General features: G+C 38.6%; 1 protein-coding gene across 17 annotated transcripts in view; it reads left to right on the top strand.

The window, feature by feature from the left end:
* Positions 1-20,441, top strand: part of DMD (dystrophin) — a 2,091,067-nt gene that overhangs the window by 2,012,323 nt on the left and 58,303 nt on the right. For 10 of the 17 annotated variants that reach the window (XM_055376531.2, XM_055376530.2, XM_055376527.2 and 7 more), the window contains 4 exons: positions 15,006-15,172; positions 17,427-17,538; positions 19,100-19,236; positions 19,934-19,972. In XM_055376531.2, the coding sequence (XP_055232506.1) occupies positions 15,006-15,172; positions 17,427-17,538; positions 19,100-19,236; positions 19,934-19,972 (455 nt within the window). The remainder of the gene's footprint in view (positions 1-15,005; positions 15,173-17,426; positions 17,539-19,099; positions 19,237-19,933; positions 19,973-20,441) is intronic. The other 7 variants (XM_055376532.2, XM_055376533.2, XM_055376528.2 and 4 more) reach the window with 1 other exon arrangement.

Raw genomic sequence — 20,441 nt, 5'->3', positions numbered from 1 at the left:
TTTTTTTAGCTCCCACACATGAGTGAGAACATGGGATACTTGTCTTTCTGTGTGTGGCTAATCTCAACATAACGTCTTCCGGTTCCATACATGTTGCTGCAAATAATTGGATTTCATTGTTTATGGCTGAATAATATTCCATTATGTGTTTATAGTACATTTTCTTTATGCATTCATCCACTGATGGGCGCTTAGGTTGATTCTATATCTTGGCTATTGTGAACAATGCTGCAGTGAACATGGGAGTGCAGATATCTTTTTGTGGTTTCGATTTTGTAGTATCTTCTTCAGTAAACATTTTAAGCACTTTATTGTTTAGATAGCGTCAAGTATACCAACTTTATATTCAATATGCTTCACCTATGAGAGCTGGAGTGTCAAAATCTGTTTATTTTACATCTGTTTTCTGCCTCCTGTTGTACTTAGTATTCCAGATGAATAAGTTGCTTTTCCATGTATCTTCTGAATTTCTCTATTTGTATGACAAAAATGAATACCATCAATGCACAGTTGTTGTAATAATGTAGAATGATATGAAAATGAGAATAAATTACAGTCTCAACTGTTGAGAACAAGTATTTCTCTGTGTTAGAAACATTCCCAATTCCACTCTTTTAGTTATTTTGAAATATACAATGTATTATTGTTGCCATGCATGGTGGCATGCCCCTGTAGTCCCAGCTACTCAGGAGACTGAGGTGGGAGGATCAGTAACACATAAATGATAAAGCATTCCAGAATATCTGGAGAAGTGACTGGCAGAGTGGTTAAGTGCATAGGCTTTGAAACCAAACTGTGCCTGAGTCCAAATCTGAGCTCTGCTATTTGCTGGCTGTGTGACTGTGGACACATTTCTTAACCTTCCTGGCCCCTAAACTCCTGGAGGTGATTGTGAGGATTAAATGAACCAATAGAAGCAAAGCACTTAAGAGCTGTAGTGGATACATAGAAGGTGCCCAGTGAATGTTAGCTATGATTATCTAAAGTGTGTTGTGGCATGAAAATATCCTGCCAATGTTAACAATTGCTTTTGTCTATAACAAAACATCATCTGTGGATTGCATTTTAGAGATTCTGGAGATTGTGTTTCTCTGCAAATGTTAAAATGCCATATCAGGAGACTTTTGGCTGGTTAGACAGCATTCCCCGGGTCAACTGATTACTTTTTTTTTTTTTTTTTTTTTTTGAGACAGAGTCTCGTTCTGTTGCCGGGCTGGAGTCCAGTGGTGCCATCTCGGTGCACTGCAACCTCCACCTCCCAGGTTCAAGTGATTCTCCTGCCTCAGCCTCCCAAGTAGCTGGGACTACAGGCACGTGCCACCATGCCCAGCTAATTTTTGTATTTTTAATAGAGACAAGGTTTCACCATGTTGGCCAGGATGGTCTCAATCTCTTGACCTTGTGATCCGCCCACCTCAGCCTCCCAAAGTGCTGGGATTACAGGCATGAGCCATCGCACCTGGCCGATTCCATTTTATTAATAGATTTTCCATCTTGAAAGTAACTCCTAAAAACCCTACTTCACTTAGGTTTCCTTTGGCTTTTTGTGTATTAATCAGACTGTGGGCCCTTTGGTTCCATAGACATTCCTTTTACACCTCTTTTGGACGGATGAATACTCAGTAGTAACTAAGTAATTAGTAAGAGTTACTACAATTTGGTATTTATAAAGAGGTGGCCTTTCCCAGAATTGAAGGTAGACCCTAATAGTCCAATCAGCCTTCCATAGAGATAGCTGGCTGCAATGAAAAGCTGAGAGATATCACCGACCTCTTACTGGGCCTGCTCATGAACAGTTAGTTAAAATTCCTGCAATTTTCAGAAAAGACCCTTATCAGAGTATTATCAGTGTTGTCTTAAGTTTAATATTGGTTTCCAGTTGTTATTTTTAAAAATTATAAGCTACCGTGGGTTAAGCTTTATGATGATCTGTTTAAGTGGTTTGTTTGATTAACTTCTCTATTGGAGTAATGGATGTTTTCTTCACCAGAATTTTGAAGATAGGTTTGTGTTGTAGTTGAAACCTGTTTTATTTATACACTTACTGCTAAGGAAAAGCACATGTCATTTTGTTTTCCATCTTCATCCTTCTAAAGTAGCACTTCATTGTCATGACCAAATCTTTCTTTCTTCCTTCCTTCCTCTCACCCTGTCTTTTCCTTCCTTCCTTCCTGCCCTCCCTCCCGCCTCTCTTCCTTTCCTCTCCTCTCCTTTCCTTTCTTTCTTTTTTCTTTCGTTCTCTCTCTCTCCCTCCCTCTCTCTCTCCCCTTCTCCTTCCCTCCTTCCTTCCTTCCTTCCTTCCATTTCTATCACCCCTAAAATTCCCTCATGCTTTATCATCTCACTAAGTCCCAATCTCTGGAAACCACAGCTCTGTTTTCTGTTCCTATAATTTTGCCTTTTCCTGAACTGGATTTTAAAGGATTGTAGGAGGCAGTAGTGGAGGAGCTAACTTTATATCTTGTTCTTTTACATAATGCACCCTGATCCACACTTGGGAAAGTATATTCCATGGTACCTATAGACAGATACATGTGCTTTACCATGTATATGTGAAACTTTTCTAATTTAACTTTCCTGTTAAATTAGAACTCTGTAGCATAAATTAATACTGTTGAGTATACTTAGGGATTTGCATAGATTTAAAATTGTGCATATGTTCCCTAGGGCCATGGCGTTAATTGGTTTATTAGTCAGGTGGAGTGCAGAGCCTGAGGTCAGGACAGTTGTCCTTGAACATGGAAATGAAGACTGGATAATCACCATGTGTTATTGTTTGGGCTGATTTTATCTTTAATGGGTGATTCAGAGTCCTGATTAATATTTAGAGCAGTGACTGCTGGCCTCCTACCTGCTCATTATCTTCAAAACTTTAAATAAAATACTTGATTCCTACCCAAGATGGTAGTTATGGGAAGCCTTTTACTTCTTCTTGTCTCACAAAGACAACTCTTGACCTCTCAATCCTTAAACAAAAAATTCTGCACATGTGGGGACTCTTAAACTCATTTTCATGCCTGGAGATTCACATTTAGGGATCTAGGAAAAGCATATCTAGGCAGAGTAGATGAGGAGATGCTTTAAGAACCGTGACAAGGACAGGAAGGAAATCAGTTTTGCGTTAGGTTTGTATTTTTAGAGAAAACGAATCCTGGGGAACTTTTCACACTCATTACTATTGACATTAATACCATTGTCCTGTCCCTTTCACAGTTACTAAAATCACTCTTGCCCACCCTCCTGCCTTGCCCACAACCTATTCCCATGAAGGAGTGACTTGGGAGAAATAACGGTTTCCAACCAATGTTTTATTTTGGAAACATTTCGAGCACAAAGAAGAGTTGAAAGGATAGTCTAAAGAACACTCATCTGTGTCATACATCTGTTCAATCCATGGTTGCTTTTCGCTCTACTTACCGCTTCCACCCTCTCAGCTCTGTTTATGTATGTGTCTGTCTGTGTACATACACACACAAACACATTTTCCCCCATGCCATTTAAAAGTAAAGGAGCATCACAACATAAACCCCTAAACACTTCACCATACACCATTTTCTTAAAGGATGACATTCTCTAACATAACTGCAATGCTATCATTACACACAAATTTAACAGCAATCCAGTAATACCCTCTGATATGCAGTCCACACTGAACTTTCCCCAGTGCCCCAGAATTGTTCCTTATAGCCACTGTTTTCTTCCAGCATCTAGTCAAGGTTTTTGTCTGTCATGTCTCTGTACCTTTATTTAGTTTTGAACAGTCTCCCAGCATTTTGTTTTCCTTTCATGGCATTGACTTTTTTGGTAGGGGGACAGAGTCTCACTCTGTCACCCAGGCTGGAGTGCAGTGGTGCGATCTCGACTCACTGCAACCTCTGCTTCCCGAGTTCATGTGACTCTCCACCTCAGCCTCATGAGTAGCTGGGATTACAGGCATGCACCACCACACCCGGCTGATTTTTGTATTTTTAGTAGAGACAGGGTTTCACCATGTTGGCCAGGCTGGTCTTGAACTCCTGACCTCAGGTGATCCACCTGCCTCGGCCTCCCAAAGTACTGGAATTACAGGTATCAGCCACCACGCCGGGCTGACGTTGACATTTTTTAAGAGTTCAGACCAGTTCTCTTGAAGAATGTCCCATACTCTGGGCTTTTCTGATGGTTTCCTTGTGATTAGATTAATGGTAACATTTTTTGGCCAAAAGACGATAAGATGATGCTCTGTACCTACCACTGTATCACAATCTGGAGGAACAAAATAACATTTTGTTCCTATTGGTATCACTAAGACTGTTAAGGTGGTGTCTACAAGATACTTTCCTTGTAAAATATCCTTTTCTTTTTGTAATGAGAAAGTAATTTTTTGATATTTTGACATATTATAATATCCATTCCTTAACCTTTTACTGTATGGTTTTAGCATTTATGGATGATCCTTGTCTAATTCAGTCATAATATTGGTGGTTGCATAATGGTGGCTTTCTAATTCTACCATACTTTCTGCATGTATTAGACCATTTTCTTATGTAAAGAAGAGCTTCTACCTCTCCCCCGTCTATTCATGAATATCACTGTGGACATCCAAGGTGGTTCTGAGTGTACAAAGAATGATATCTCTCTTTACTGAACTGCCATTGGATACTATTTTTGTCTTAGAATTGTTTAAAATGGCAGTGTATAGAATTGAAAGTCCTTTCTCCAGAGAGCAACATAAACAGATGTCTAATAAATACATTTCCATATTAACCAATCCTTTTATGGGAACAACACATTGACGTAATTAAAACATGTAACATGAAAACTGTGCTGAATTGACAAGCTCATAGAGTTTTGTTTCTTTTTTTCCTTTTTGACACTTCAATATATATGGACCCGCACCTGTCAATCCAGGTAGCTCATACATGCCGTAGCATCTAATGGTACGAGGGACATGTAATGCTGAAAAGAAGGGGGAAAGGAGTTGATCAGATGAGATATAAGTATGCATTTATCAGTGTTGTGGGGTATTCACTTGCACCTTCCATTGGCTCTCGCAGCCATGTTATCGGCATGTAATTCAGTTGAAGATTTATATTCACCTGGACATTGTCCTAAGTGGGCCTTGCTTACTTAGCTGTCAGACTCAAGTACTTTCAAACAAATTAAAGATTCAAAAGATTTGGGGGATCACCTTGCTTTTTCCCATAGGAAATCACTTTTGTCCTGTCTTTTTAAGACTGTTTAAAGCATATATTTCAGTATTAAAATCATAGATAATCTTAAGCTGTTTCCTTAACCTCTTTGGGCCTTTTCTTATCTGTAACATAAAGTTAAAACAGGTTATCTCAAAAGTTACTTATCCCTAAGTTTCTTTGATTCTATGCTAAATGTTATAAAGCCCGAAAGGGAAATGGATTATTGTACTTATTTCAAAGCTTGGCCATGATCAGCAAAGTCTTACCTGATCTTCCGGGTAACAACTCTTGTAACAGAGCTATAAGATATAGAAAACAGTCTTGTACATAGAGTGTGGCATTTCACAAGAGACCAAGTGTTCTCTGAATGGAAACACACACTAAGAGCAAGATGTAAAAAACCATTGTGTACAACCTCATGTAAATGATCCCTTGCGTCCGTACACTATAGTTTCCTCAGTAACTCAAAGGTAAAACCCAAGTATCTTGTGTCTAAGAGGATCAAAATGTCACCTTCCTTCTGTTTTATTTGTTACATGCAGGTTTTGTATAGTTTTATAGAGTTTTTTTATCACTCATTTGATTTTCATAAAAATTGGGATTGTTTGGAAGAAGAGTCATTAATATTCTTTACAACTTGTTCTTGTTCCTCCTTTTATGTTCTTTGCTGGTGCAGACTTCTCTCTTATGTAAAATATTCCACTGATGCCCTTGGTAGATTTAGAGGTTGTTAAAGAAATTGTAATAACAGATCAGGGAACAGTCAGGGACTGCCTGTCCTATACTTTCTGACCCTGACTAACCATTTTCTTTGTAGTTTTAAATCTTTGTGTACAGACTGTAATTCAAAAAACAGTTTTTATAAATTTAAATTCAGCAAATCTTTCCAAATGCTAAGGCTTTTTATAACGAGGGCTAGAAAAGTTGAGTTGTCAGCTATTAATGCCAATACCTATTAACAATGGCAATGACATTGAAATGATTTTTTGGATTTATGAAGGGAACATGTTACTAATGAAAATAGCAAATGAAAATGGCCACTGTATTAGTCCGTTTTCACGCTGCTGATAAAGACATACCTGAGATGGGGCAATTTACAAAAGAGAGAGGGTCATTGGACTTACAGTTCCACATGGCTGGGGAGGCCTCACAATCATGGCAGAAGGCAAGGAGGAGCAAGTCACAACTTACCTGGATGGCAGCAGGCAAAAAAAGAGCTTGTGCAGAGAAACTCCCGTTTTTAAAACCATCAGATTGTGTGAGACTCACTCACTATCATGAGAACGGCGCAGGAAAGACCAACCCCCATAAGTCAATCACCTCCCACCAGGCTCCTCCCATGACATGTGGGAATTGTGGGAGTTATAATTCAAGATGAGATTTGGGTGGGGACACAGCCAAACCATATCAGCCACAAAGGAGAGATTACCCTTTTTAAAAATCTGTGGTTTGCCCACAATGTTTTCCATAAATTTACCTTTTTCTGTCAATAAAAATGTTTAGAAATTCTATTTATGGATATGTATGTATTTAATATTTGCATATTTAGTTCTTATTTTTTCTCTAAATGGTTATGACCTGTACTAAGTAAAATCAAAACACACACACACACACACACACATTGTACTAGCAGACCTGCTTTACCTTGCTTGGGATAATTATTTGCCATGATTAAATAAATTTCTGCAACTGTTTATCCTGGAATACGCTGCATAGAGTTGTCAGTTTGAGAAGCAACTTGATTTCAAATCTGAGTCTACAATTTTAGCATGTTTCCTTGTGACTTCTAGTTTGGGGCTTTTAATTTCCCTTTTGCTCTCTCTACCCTCAGTTTATGAACCAGTGTGGCATTTCGGCAGTTGAATAGGCCTATGGTAGCCTCCCAATTTCTGTGTTGTAGAGGATAGTTGCCGGCTTATTAAATGCCCTGCAGGACTCTCAGGGAAGTCTGTTGTTTAGTGAATAGTGATGAATCAATGTTGATTTCTTAGTTTTGACAAGTGAACCATATGGTTATGTAAGATGTTAACATTGGGGCAGGGTTTCTCAACCTTGGTGCTACGGATGCTTTGGCCCGAATCATTCTAGTTCTTTGTTGTGGGAAGCTGCCCTGTGTACTGCTGGATGTTTTGCAGAATCCTGGCCTCTATCTACTAAATGCTAGTAGCACCCCCTCCCCGCCCTCCCTCTCCCCCCTGCCCAGTTGTGACAACCAAAAATGTCTCCCGTAAAAGATACCAGGATGAAATCACTTTTTGTCAGTCCCAAACTAACTAGAGCCAGGACAGCATGAAAGGAGGAGGGTTCGTGGTTACATGCCTGGGATAAAGACTGTCTCAAGGACTTTCTAAAATCGCCCCACAAGAAATTCCTCTGTTAGGACTGCAGCAGTGCACGTAATATGCTCTCAAAAGAACATCTGCCCAGTAATGGCATCTCCACTAATAAACTGACACCTGTTCTGGCGTTGAGCATCTGAAACGAACTGTGTTTCCAAGCAGCTTATGTAAACTTCTGTTTTTACCAATAAAAGTTTCCCTCTACAGTCTCCTCTTCAGATGCATCTTGGGTTGTAATCCTCATTTCTACTTCCAAAATAAATTTAACATATTTGGCGATGTTTTTCTCTGATGTTTTTTGGTCGACACTCCAAACATTGTTATATTTCCTCTGGGGTACGGCATCATTTCCGGTTGAGAACCACCGACCTAGAGAAAAGCTATCTGCCTGTGCAGTTCCTTTCAAGCGCCCCAAGTGTGAATTTTGTGTATACCTATATTTTAAGCCAGATCATTCTGTACATACCTTCTAAGTCCAGATGTAGTCTGTTAGCCTTTTATGTGTGATACCATCACATAGAAACCAACACAAGGACATTTACTTTAATCGATAAAGTAAATTTTGGACAGTTTGAGAAAGTAACTTATTTTGTCTTCTACTCTTTACAAAATCTTTATAAGTGTATGTTTTTGCTCTTCGGGATGACTAGGCAGGTTTTTAAAATTCTGACTTCATACAGATTTTATAATCTTCCTTTTATTTCTTGCGATCATATTGCAGTTGAATTCCCACCCACTGTTCAATTCAGCAGATTTTAACAGAGACTCCAGAAGTATAGTTCCTGTCTTTAATTAATCTGCAATTTAGGAAAGAAATTAAGGAGGTATCGTTCTGTATTGTTTCCAGGATGGTGGTTTCTTGTTATCTGAGAATTACTGGGTACAGTCTCTTGCCCAATGTTTACTTCTCTATATAGAGTTGACCCTTGAAAAACATAGGTTTGAACTGTGTGGGTCCACTTATAAGTGGATTGTTTTCAACCAAATGCGTATCAAAAATACAGTATTCAAGAGATGTGAAACCTGCGGATATGCGTTCAGCTGGGCCTACTGTGGGACTTGGCGTATGCGTGGATTTTGCTGTATCTCAACAGCCCCATGGGAGTGGGGCTGTGGCGGGCCAGGAAGCAACCCCTAGCATATACTGAGGGATGACTGTACTAATTATTGTAGTTTATTAAGTATTCACAGGGTTTTCACAAACCTCACAATTGAAATGCCAATTGCCTTCTCCTAAAAATGCAATGTATATGTTTATGGTAGCTGGGATGCAGGGCTTGCTGAGAAATACTTAATTGCATTTCTTCGGTAGCCATGAATTAATTTTATTACCTTGAGAGAAAAATGAGTATTCAGGTGGACCTCCTGGCAGGCAGTTGGCCCTTCAGTGTCCAAGGATTTATAGAAAGCACAACATCAAAGAAATCCAGAAGTTATTCGGACCCCCAGCAACTCTCCTACCTCCAAACTTGCCATGTAATGCCCTTTGAACTTATTATATTGATAGGTAAATCTGTTTGCTAGAAATTCCAGATATTGAGAATTCTTTGTCTGTATACCTTGTTATATTTGTATAAAGGTGATATTTGTATGAAGCCACCCTCCAGTGTGCTGTAACAGAGCAATAGTAATGACAACTGATTCCTTCCCCTAGTTTTTATGTTATGGATAGTTGCTGGCAGATGAGGACCAACAGAAAAAGAGGAGAAACCCAACATAATTCCAAACTGTGACTATCATAACGGAAGGAGCTGTGATAGCTTTGCTTTTTGTGTGTGCATGACATAGAAGGGGAAAATGGAGTTATTGCCAAAACAACAGCAAAAGCAAAACAAAGCCAACAAACAAAACAAAACCCTGGGCTAAATGACCTTTCCAAGAGATTTTGCTTGCATGGCTTGAAACTGGTGTTTAGAGATGAGGACAAGGTCACCGTTGATACTGAGAGGGGATTATATCTGAGACTTACATGTATCTCAACAAATAATGGTGCTTACAAAGATTATCTCAGTCCAGTGAATGCCATCATACTTATCTTTTGACCTTAATAACTTCCTGCTATTCCAATCTATCCCTATATATTTTTTTCTGGAATGATCGAAATGTAATTTTAGCTGGGTTTAATTCTAGTACTGTTAGGTCTTTACAGAAGCTTGCCTGGCTTTTAATTCTTTCCTTCTTTATTGCCAGACAAAAGGAGAGGGAATATACCACTAGGATACAGAATAGTTTGTCATAAAAATGAAAGATTGAAACAGAATGAGAATGTGAATCCCCGTGCCTTGTCTTCAGTGCTGTCAGTTGGCATAGGTGAGCAGTTTTAAAAGAGCCAACATGATGGATCTTGCATCTTAGGGGCTAGAAATTTGAGAATGTTCAACCTTTAAGCATAGAAGAATCTATAGTATTTTGAAAGAGTAGAACATTCTACAGCCTCCCTTGATAATTCACACTAATGCTTTAACAACTTTCAGCATCAGGAAATTCTTCCATATGAGCTACAGCCTAAATTCTTCATGCTGCTTAAGTCTGTTTCTTCTTGTTCTGTCCTCAGTGGAGAGATCGAACAGCTGGTCACAGGCCCCTATGCGAGAGCCATTCACATAATTGAAAACTGTTATTAAATCGCCCCTTCAGAAGTCACTCTTGCTTGTTCTCTCTCTCTCTCTCTCTCTCTCTCTCTCTCTCTCTCTCTCTCAGAATCTGAGAAGATTCCAGAGCTGATTAACATGTTTCTTTACTGATGACCTTCTCAGCTTTTAATATGTTAACGTGCTCTAAGAATTTTAAGAGGCAGATATAATGTGCACTGTTTCTTTCATTAATTTGACCTTCTCATGAAGCATTTTGCTGGACGATTGATCTGCTGGACATACTGGGAAACACTGACTCAGAGATTTTAGTTGAGTAGGAACCCTATGTGAGCCTACAGTACAGAACAAAAGAAAGTAATCCAGTTACACTGTCTGGAGAAATAGAGGTACATTCTCCGCAATCATATTTGAAGAATAGTTTTCTAAATGACAATGGCAAACTAAGCCGTGTCATATGAAGAAGAAGTAAAAAGAATAGGAATGAAGAGGCATGGACAGATAAGACAGCTCTGGTAAAATATTTAAAGGGCTGTTCAAAGACCAAGAACTTCTGGGTTGCTGGTCAGATGGATAATAATAATGACAATAACAATAGCAAACATGATTCTTGCTATGTGTCAGACACGGTTCCAATTGCCTTTCATTTGTTGACTCACGTAATCATAAAATAACTCTATGAGGTAGGCACTATTAATATTTCCAGTTTGTAGCAGAGAAAAATTAAGACACAGAGAGATAAAGTTATTTTCCTAAGGTCTCACAGCCAGTGAGTGGTGAACTCCAGTGGTTTAACTCTGGAACTTCTATATGCTGTGCTGATGGATTTCAGCTCAATGTGATGCAGCACTTTTGACAGGGGTATCTGGACATAGGTGTTCAAGATCACCTTCTAAGGATGTTTCCCAGCTCTCTCACATGGGTGGTGTAGTGGCTGTAAGCACACACTGGCATGGGTAAGAGTTTGGACTCGATGAATGCTGAGTTTGGACTCAGTGAATCCTGAAAGTCTTACAGCTCTGTGGTGCCATGCCAAAAGGATGAATTGACTTGCATGATCTTTTTCATTTTTAGATTCCATAATTCTTTATAAACTTTTTTTTCCACAAAGTACCTCTGTGATGGAACTCTACACAGAGAAAAGTGCTCAGCAACAGCTTTTTAAAATTCAACTTGTAAGTTCAGGGGTACCTGTCTAGGTTTCTTATGAGGTAAACTTGTGTCATGGGGGTTTGTTGTACAGATTATTTTGTCACCCAAGTATTAAGCCTAATACCCATTAGTTATTTTCCTGATCTTCTCCCTCCTCCCACCCTCCATCCTCTGATAAGCCACAGTGTGTGTTTTTCCCCTCTATCTGCCCATGTGTTCTCATCATTTAACTCCCACTTATAAGTGAAAACATGCAATACTTGGTTTTCTGTTCCTGCATTAGTTTGCTAAGGATAATGGCCTCCAGCTCCATCCATGTTCCTGCAAAGAACATGATCTCATTCTTTTTTCTGGCTCCGTAGTATTCCAGGGTGTATATGTACTACATTTTCTTTATTCAGTCTTCCATTGGTGGGCATTTAGATTGATTCTAGGTCTTTGGTAAACAGTAGCATTTGATCGGAAGTTTGAACTGATACCATTTTGCAGCTAGGAAATCCAAAGTTAAACAGTTTATTATAGTGTTGCTAAATTTAGAATTAGGGGTCATGACTGGAGTGCTGTTGAGGTGATCAGTGTTATAAGCCAAATGACCTGTCATTCTAAACCCTCCTGCCTTTCTATCTGAAATGTGGATATGTCCTTTATTAGGAAACCACATTACAAGAGAAGCAACTTGGGTTTGCAGCTCAAATACCCATTACTTGTGTGATACTAAGTATTCCCATGTCATATATTCAACTGAAATTGGCTGTGGAATAAGTAATGCTTCTTGGATCTTGGCAAAAGCAAAGGAAAATCATCTCTGGAGAAAGCACTTTTATTCTAGGCTCAAGCTTTTATTTATCTCTAGAAAATATTGGTAAGGTCAATTTAGTACGTAGTAAAAAAAAAAACATATTAAGCACACAAGAAATCAAGGTGGAAAAAGAAAGAAATCAAGGTGAATGAGAACCAGAAGAAATAGCAAACCATAGAAGCAGACCTACGATAACATCATATTCCAGAATTATTAGACAGATTATTTTCTTAATTGTGTTTATACAGTTACAAAAATAAAAAACAACATTGAAAAATATCTACAGGGAACCACAAACCTGAGAAGTTACCTTAAAAATGACCAAGTAGTATTTCTAGATATCAAAAGTACAATAATCAAAATTTAAAACTTTATGGGTTTACAGCAGACCGGCAAGAGAAATGGATACCCAGACAGTAAGGCAGAAGGAATTAATAAGAATGAAGCACAGAAGGATGTTTTAAAAAGATGTGGGGCAGAGGGGGGAACTAGGGAAGTCCTGTTCAGAGAAATATAGATTGAAGAAGAGTAACATTTATGTAACAGAGTTCTGAAAGTAGAATGGAGAGGGAATGGAGAAGAGGCACTATTTGTTGAGAGAATGACGGAGAAGATTCCAGAGCTGATTAAAGACTCTAAATCACAGGTTTAAGAAGTCCAGTGAATCCTAAGCAGTCTAAATCCAATCCTAGAAACAGCACAAGATAGAAAACAGATAGATTATCTTTATTTTTTTATTTTATTTTTATTATACTTTAAGTTTTAGGGTACATGTGCACAATGTGCAGGTTAGTTACATATGTATACATGTGCCATGCTGGTGTGCTGCACCCATTAACTCATCATTTAGCATTAGGTATATCTCCTAATGCTATCCCTCCCCCCCTCCCCCCACCCCACAACAGTCCCCAGAGTGTGATGTTCCCCTTCCTGTGTCCATGTGATCTCATTGTTCCATTCCCACCTATGAGTGAGAACATGCGGTGTTTGGTTTTTTGTCCTTGTGATAGTTTACTGAGAATGATGATTTCCAATTTCATCCATGTCCCTATAAAGGACATGAACTCATCCTTTTTTATGGCTGCATAGTATTCCATGGTGTATATGTGCCACATTTTCTTAATCCAGTCTATCATTGTTGGACATTTGGGTTGGTTCCAAGTCTTTGCTATTGTGAATAGTGCCACAATAAACATACGTGTGCATGTGTCTTTATAGCAGCATGATTTATAGTCCTTTGGGTATATACCCATTAATGAGATGGCTGGGTCAAATGGTATTTCTAGTTCTAGATCCCTGAGGAATCGCCACACTGACTTCCACAAGGGTTGAACTAGTTTACAGTCCCACCAACAGTGTAAAAGTGTTCCTATTTCTCCACATCCTCTCCAGCACCTGTTGTTTCCTGACTTTTTAATGATCGCCATTCTAACTGGTGTGAGATGGTATCTCATTGTGGTTTTGATTTGCATTTCTCTGATAGCCAGTGATGGTGAGCATTTTTTCATGTGTTTTTTGCAAAGGAGCAACAGTCATCTTTACTATTGACTTCTCAGCAGCAACAGAGATAGACGAAAGTGGGGTAATATTTCAGTATTCAAAAACAAAATAAAAACAAGACCCCAAAACCTTTCAATCAAAAATTTTATACTTGGGCCAGGCGCAGTGGCTCACGCCTGTTATCCCAGCACTTTGGGAGGCCGAGGCGGGTGGATCATTTTAAGTCAGGAGTTCGAGACCTGCCTAGTCAACATGGTGAAACCCCATCTCTACTAAAAATACAAATGTAGCCAGGTGGGGTGGCGTGTGCCCATAGTCCCAGCTACTTGGGAGGCTGAGGCATGAGAATCACTTGAACCCAGGAGGCGGAGATTGCAGGAGCCGAGATCACGCCACTGCACTCCAGCCTGGGCAATAGAGACAGAGTCAGTCTCAAAAAAAAAAATTATATTTAATGAAGATAACTATCGGGAATATGGATTTTTTTTTTTAAAAAAAAGGTATTTTCAGACAAAGCTTGAGAAATGCACCACCAACAGCTAAAGGAAATTCTAAGGGACATATTTCAGGCAGAACTAATCCCAGATGGAAGATTTGAGATGAAAGAAAGCAATGAAGAGCAAAAAAGTAGTCAATATATAGGTCAATCTATCTAACAATATAAAAAATTAAAACAATCCTATAGGGCTGAAAAAAACAAGGTATAATTAAAATTCATGAATATAGTAACGTATAAATCAAATGATGGTATTTTGAGATTGTTGAGATCATTGTCCTGTCTGGGATGAATTGTATGTCTTACATTTAGACTTTGAAGGAGAGAGAAATAGAGAGATAGACAGAATCAACAGGGCATCATGAAAACAGCGCTAAGCCAGGAGGTTTGGATTCTATTATCAGCTCTGCTGCTACCTGTATGGCCTTTGAAAAGCTACTTTTCCGGTCTACAAAATCAGTTTGCTTGTCTATTAGATGAGGCTTTGGAACCAGATGAATTTTAAAGCCCCTCATTATGATTCTGTGAGAAACAGATTCTCTAGAAAAAAAAATCAATTGTCCCCCTCCTTTGAAATTTTATCAGTAAACACCTGCATTTCACTTCTGGCTAACTTTTATGTATCAGTTCAAAAATTAAAGCTAAATAAAGTCTCGCTCAGGTGTGTAGTTTGCTTACCTTTCTCATTTGTTGGTTTTGTTTTCTTTTGTTGTCATCTAGTAGCCAAAAAGAGTAATGGCAGTTTACCAAAGCCTTAGGAGTAGGTAGCTCTTTGGATATTAGGGAGCATTTGCAGAAACAAGCTGTGAAAAGCCAGCCTAGCTTTGCAACCATTGTTCTGTCTTTCTTTTTTTGTTTAACTTATTAATCGAACTGATATACACCTCCTTTGCCATCTTGCCTTCTTTCCTTTCATCCTTTTGCCCTCCTTCTCTCTCCCTCCTGTCTTTGCAGGCTAATAATAAGCCAGAGATCGAAGCGGCCCTCTTCCTAGACTGGATGAGACTGGAACCCCAGTCCATGGTGTGGCTGCCCGTCCTGCACAGAGTGGCTGCTGCAGAAACTGCCAAGCATCAGGCCAAATGTAACATCTGCAAAGAGTGTCCAATCATTGGATTCAGGTATTAGGAACAAAAAAAAAATGTCATTTTTTTCTCATCATTTTTCACCTTTTTATGACTTGATCTTTTATCTCCTGTGCCAGTTGCTGTTAGTTCGTACCGTCTCCAAAGTGGGAGAGAAGGTGATTGGGCTGGAACATCGATCATTCCTGTCACCCTCCTGATCACTAGGTTATTTTGGTGGATCTCACTTATTAGGCTGGTGTCCCTTTCCACCTTCACTCTTCAGCTCTTCGGAGCCACATTTTTGGTTGAGCAGGCCAAAGTGCGTGTCTTCACGGAGGTATTACAGATGAACTGTACCTCCTCCTTCCTGGAACCAAAACATTTTTACCATCTTTCCTTTTTCACGGTCTTTCCTGTTTATAGAAACTTCCCAAGAATCAGTTATAAAACTGAGAGATGATTCTATTCTGGGAGGAACCATAATAGTAGCTCAGTCTCTCATTCACTTTGCACCATTTTTTTTTCTCCCTTAAGTAACAAGAATTGTTTTCAGCATCTTAGAACTTGCTTCTTTATCTGTGAATCTGATTACATTCTTTGTATAGTATCCCAATGAACTTCTAAAGGAATAAAAAGTAGGCAAGTAAATGGAAGATTCACAAAGCAGCTAAAAAACAACCAGTCCTTATACATTTATAAGTGAAAGAGATAGGAAACGTAGCAGGTTATTCTGATAGTCTTAAAATATCATGGAAAACAAGGCCAAATAAATCTTTAGCCCTGCTGACCTGTTTGGGGAGACAGGATTTTTTTTAAATGAATTAATCTCACTTAACATTAATCCTAAATCCTAATTCTGAAACTGTGATGTCCTTAAATGTGTGAATCAACATTAAGGTTTCTATAGTGATGAATAAGCCACAAAGTTGTAAACTAGCTATATGGTCTATGCCTGTGCAGAATCCACTTAGCAGCTAAGTAAACACTCTTTTCCAGTTACGTGTGAACTGGTTTTGTTACTTTATTTTCTAATAACTACCTTGTACTGTTGCGTGCTTTTTATTCATAGTGCTTTTTTACTTTTGGTGTTTATCCTTCCATAGTCATGCTGTTTACAAAGAGGTTTTACAAAAACTTTTAGAGGTTTCTGAAGCCTAGATAGACAACAGTGAGTAGGTACTGCTTGCAAAGGCCACCTTCTTTCCTTCCCGGTTTCTTGGCAGGTAAAAATGATACCATGGGGGTGGGGAGTGGGGAAGGGAAGCCACAGTGACTGCATTAGATTTCTAAGCTACCTTTTCTCTGCTTCCTTAGCTGGTGGGCTTTGTATACAAGGGAAATTTTTATAAAATAAAGAAGAAGAATGCTTTGGAGGATCTGAAAGAGCACTTTCACCTTCAATTCTTTTGCCCTTATCATATTATATTATTTTAGGACCCAGCACTTCTCATTCCTCCTGTCCCCCTCTTGAAAGATGGTTGGAATCTAAAAAAGATAGCTTTCCTTCCCACTTCCCCATATGTGACATAAGAAATATGTTTATTTGAATTGGCTAAGGTTCTTATCTGAGAAAGCAAAAGGCAGGAGAGTATGAAACAAAGAATATCGCATTCTGATAATGGAGGAAATGTACCAACTAGTATTTATAGATTATAAATTCTTCCATCTAATCCAAATTTCATTTTCTCTTGGGGCTTCAGTTATCGTTTGTAGGTAATGGGGTGAGAGATTTCTGAAGAGATAGAGATAAAAGAGTTCATTCGAGTAACTGTTTGAAGATGAATCATATCAGTCAATTAGAAAACATTATTAAAGCGAGACTTGTTTTAATTGAAAGTTCTTGTTCACATTTCTTTTGTCTTGTGAAATTGCTTTATCTTGACAATTTTTTGAAAATAATTTCTTCAGAAAACTTTTGTCCCATGATGAGTAAGGGGCATGCACAGCGTAAGTCTGTCGCTCCTGGAAGTTCTTTTAAATTTGAGTATTTGGTTTTCAAAAGACTGGAAATTTTCCAGTACCTTCCTACTTAATCTCAAAGAGTTCCTAGTGGAGTTTAAATAAAAGCTGGGTTTTTCTTCCCTCCTTCCATATGTTTATAGGATAATCTTTCTGCCAAAATGTTTTGATACTGTAGGAGAGGCACCGGAAATATCTGGAGGTAGGAAGTTAATCACTTACCTTGTGGGACTAATGAACATTGCATTCTGTTTCTCAAATTAGAATGTGGTAGAAGGTTTATTAAAGAGTGTTCTTTGGGAATTTGATTCGAAGAAATACATATGTGTTTGTTTTTGCTCTTTATCAGGTACAGGAGTCTAAAGCACTTTAATTATGACATCTGCCAAAGCTGCTTTTTTTCTGGTCGAGTTGCAAAAGGCCATAAAATGCACTATCCCATGGTGGAATATTGCACTCCGGTAAGTTTGACGCCAGCCTGACGTGAGAGTTAGTTCACCTGGGATAAATTTCAGTTTTGTACAATACTGCAGATCATGTATAATGCTGTGATTTGTCACTTCCCCAGATGTTCCCCAGCTAAAGTGGCTCTCAACTGTAGGCTTCAGGATTTACCCTATCCCTGGTGCCTAGGGGAGTGCCTGGCACATATGGAACATGACAGACCCTCAATAAATATTGTTGGATGAATAAATAGGGTTTTCATTCTGTGTGCGTGGTTGTATTGAAGACGTTTTCACGTTTATTTTGCATAGCCTTAGAGGTTGTGTGGGGCGATCTTATGGCCATAAGGCATGTTGAGTATGGGGGATGGTTCTAGGTTCCCCCAAATTCATAACCTACCACTTTTAATCAATGTTGCTCACCTATTATCTGTCCTGTATACTAGTGACATTTTAAAAATCCATTTTATATGTTAACACTTACTAAATGCTAGGCATTTACCTTTTAAACTACCCTGTGTAAAATAAGTACTATGATTTTTATCCCCTCTATACAGATGAGGACCCTGAGGTCCTGAGGTTAAATAATTTACTCAAGGTTCTATAAGTAAGAGTTGAAGCCATCTCCTAAGATGTTATTTTAGGAAAATGTTAAGTGGCCAATAGAACTGTGAAAAATCACTAGGGAAATGGCAAGGATGTAGACTTGGTGGCCAGACAGACCTGAGTACAAATCTGCATAAGAATTAAAGGCAGGCTCCTCTCAGATTTGTTTTTTCTAAAATAAACCTGTCCCTGTTGACTGTAGAGCCACCCTTCGTGTTTCTCTTCTCTTTCTTTAATTCTTACAATCTCCTCTTCTCTAAACTTTACATGCTTGCTATTCAAGATACGGTCTGTTGACTAATAATCATATGTCTATTGGCATTACCTTGGTCTTTATTAGAAATGCAAAACCACAGGCCCCAACTCCTGATGCTCTAAATCAAAACCCGCATTTTAGCGAGATCTGCAGCTGGTTCCCATACACAACAAAGTATGAGAAGCTCTGCTTTAGAGCATCTCTCTCTTCCATCATCAGAGTGATCCTCCCAGATATTTGCCTTTCTCACTTTTATTCCTCTTACAGAGATGGTCAGTGATTGAGAATGTACCATGCTATGAATAGACCAAAATTTAGTGGGTGAAGCATGCTATCATTATGTACTAAGTTTTTAAAATACCATAAAGTGTGGTAAAATTTCATGTCACCTTTTTGACCTTAAGATCTATAAACTACCATTTATTGAGTAGCCTAGTAAGCTTGTATGTTTCTTTTATTTATCATAACAACGTGTTGAGGTGTTGTTGCTCCCATTTTACTGATGATCAGAGCCTCTGAGAAGTAAATAACTCACCCAAATTAGTACATGCCAGGCCTGGTTTCAGAGCCCCATTTGTCTGATTCCAAAGCCTTTGCTCACAACCACAACACTCTCCTTAATTACAAAACAAGTGTCATGGGGCAGAAGACTGGAGTGGTCATTAGTTTTGAAATCATCCTGTCCTAAATCTGATCTCACCATGATCTCCCTTTTAGACTACATCAGGAGAAGATGTTCGAGACTTTGCCAAGGTACTAAAAAACAAATTTCGAACCAAAAGGTATTTTGCGAAGCATCCCCGAATGGGCTACCTGCCAGTGCAGACTGTCTTAGAGGGGGACAACATGGAAACGTGAGTAGTAGCAAAAGCAGAACACACTCTTGTTTGATGTATATTTGAACTCCTCTCAGCTGAACACCCTCCTTCACTCCCAAATGCAAACAGTCTCTTCTATTTCTTTCTTTTTATTTACATTAGCTGAAAAGAGAAAAATAAGCTGATGTCCAGTTGCCACTTTCCCACATCACTTGACAATTTCTTTTTCCAAAAGTTAAACTTTATCTCACAGGGGAAAAAAAAAAAAAACCACAACACAATACAGCCACTAATTGCCTTACAAGCCTTAAAAGAAATATGGGACTGTTTACAAATGAGTGATTCCAGTATTTCATTTTGATTTTCCTCTCTCACAAATCAGTAAATGTGTGTCTGTTTGTATCTCATTGTGTGGTCATATCTAGTCACTTGTTTCTACTCAAAAGAAAATATAGTCACAGGAAACTACTTCACAGTAAGTAGTAAAGATTCTCAAGATCAAAGGGGACGTCTTCACCTCTTTTCAACCTGCTCCTCTTTTTTGCCTTAACTCTGATGGCAGTCACACAACTGTGTGTTTTTCTTTTAATTCACTTTACACCTTGGTTTGGCTATTGCTTTCCATGGTTCATACTTAATTGGCTGGATTTTATTTATTTTGACCTTTCAGTAAATTTTTTTGCTGCTGAGTTTGCGTGTGTCTCTCTTCACCACCTCATTTTTTGTTTTGCAGTCCCGTTACTCTGATCAACTTCTGGCCAGTAGATTCTGCGTGAGTACTTTTGCTGAAGGGTGCTGCTACCACCAACACATTCGCTCGCTTGGTTTTCTTTTGTTCTGTTTATTTGTTTGTTTTGTTTTGTTTTGTTTTATGGACATATTAATTCCCCTTCCTTTATTTCAGTTTTTTTTTTTCTTTTCTTGATGAGACTTTGAAAGTACCATCTACACAGATCAGGAGAATCAGAGTGGGTTTTTTGGTTCCTCCACCAGGTGAAATTCAAACCAGCAGAAATCCTGGCTTGAAATCAAATTATAATCAAAGAAGTTATTGGAGTTTTAGCTGTATTCCTGGGAGACATGTTTATATATTTCTTCATATAAAAGCAAGGAAGAAGCTTCTGATTACATAATAACATTCTTTAGCCATATTTCTTGAGATTCTATGCTTTTTAGAATCTTTAGGGTCTGTTATAAGTGGACTATTAAAAATCAGCAGAATTCGTTTTAAAGTATGATGT

The sequence above is a fragment of the Gorilla gorilla genome, chromosome X (genome assembly GCF_029281585.2).
Source record: "Gorilla gorilla gorilla isolate KB3781 chromosome X, NHGRI_mGorGor1-v2.1_pri, whole genome shotgun sequence".
Taxonomy (NCBI): domain Eukaryota; kingdom Metazoa; phylum Chordata; class Mammalia; order Primates; family Hominidae; genus Gorilla; species Gorilla gorilla.
This window is presented reverse-complemented; position numbering and strand designations above follow the sequence as displayed.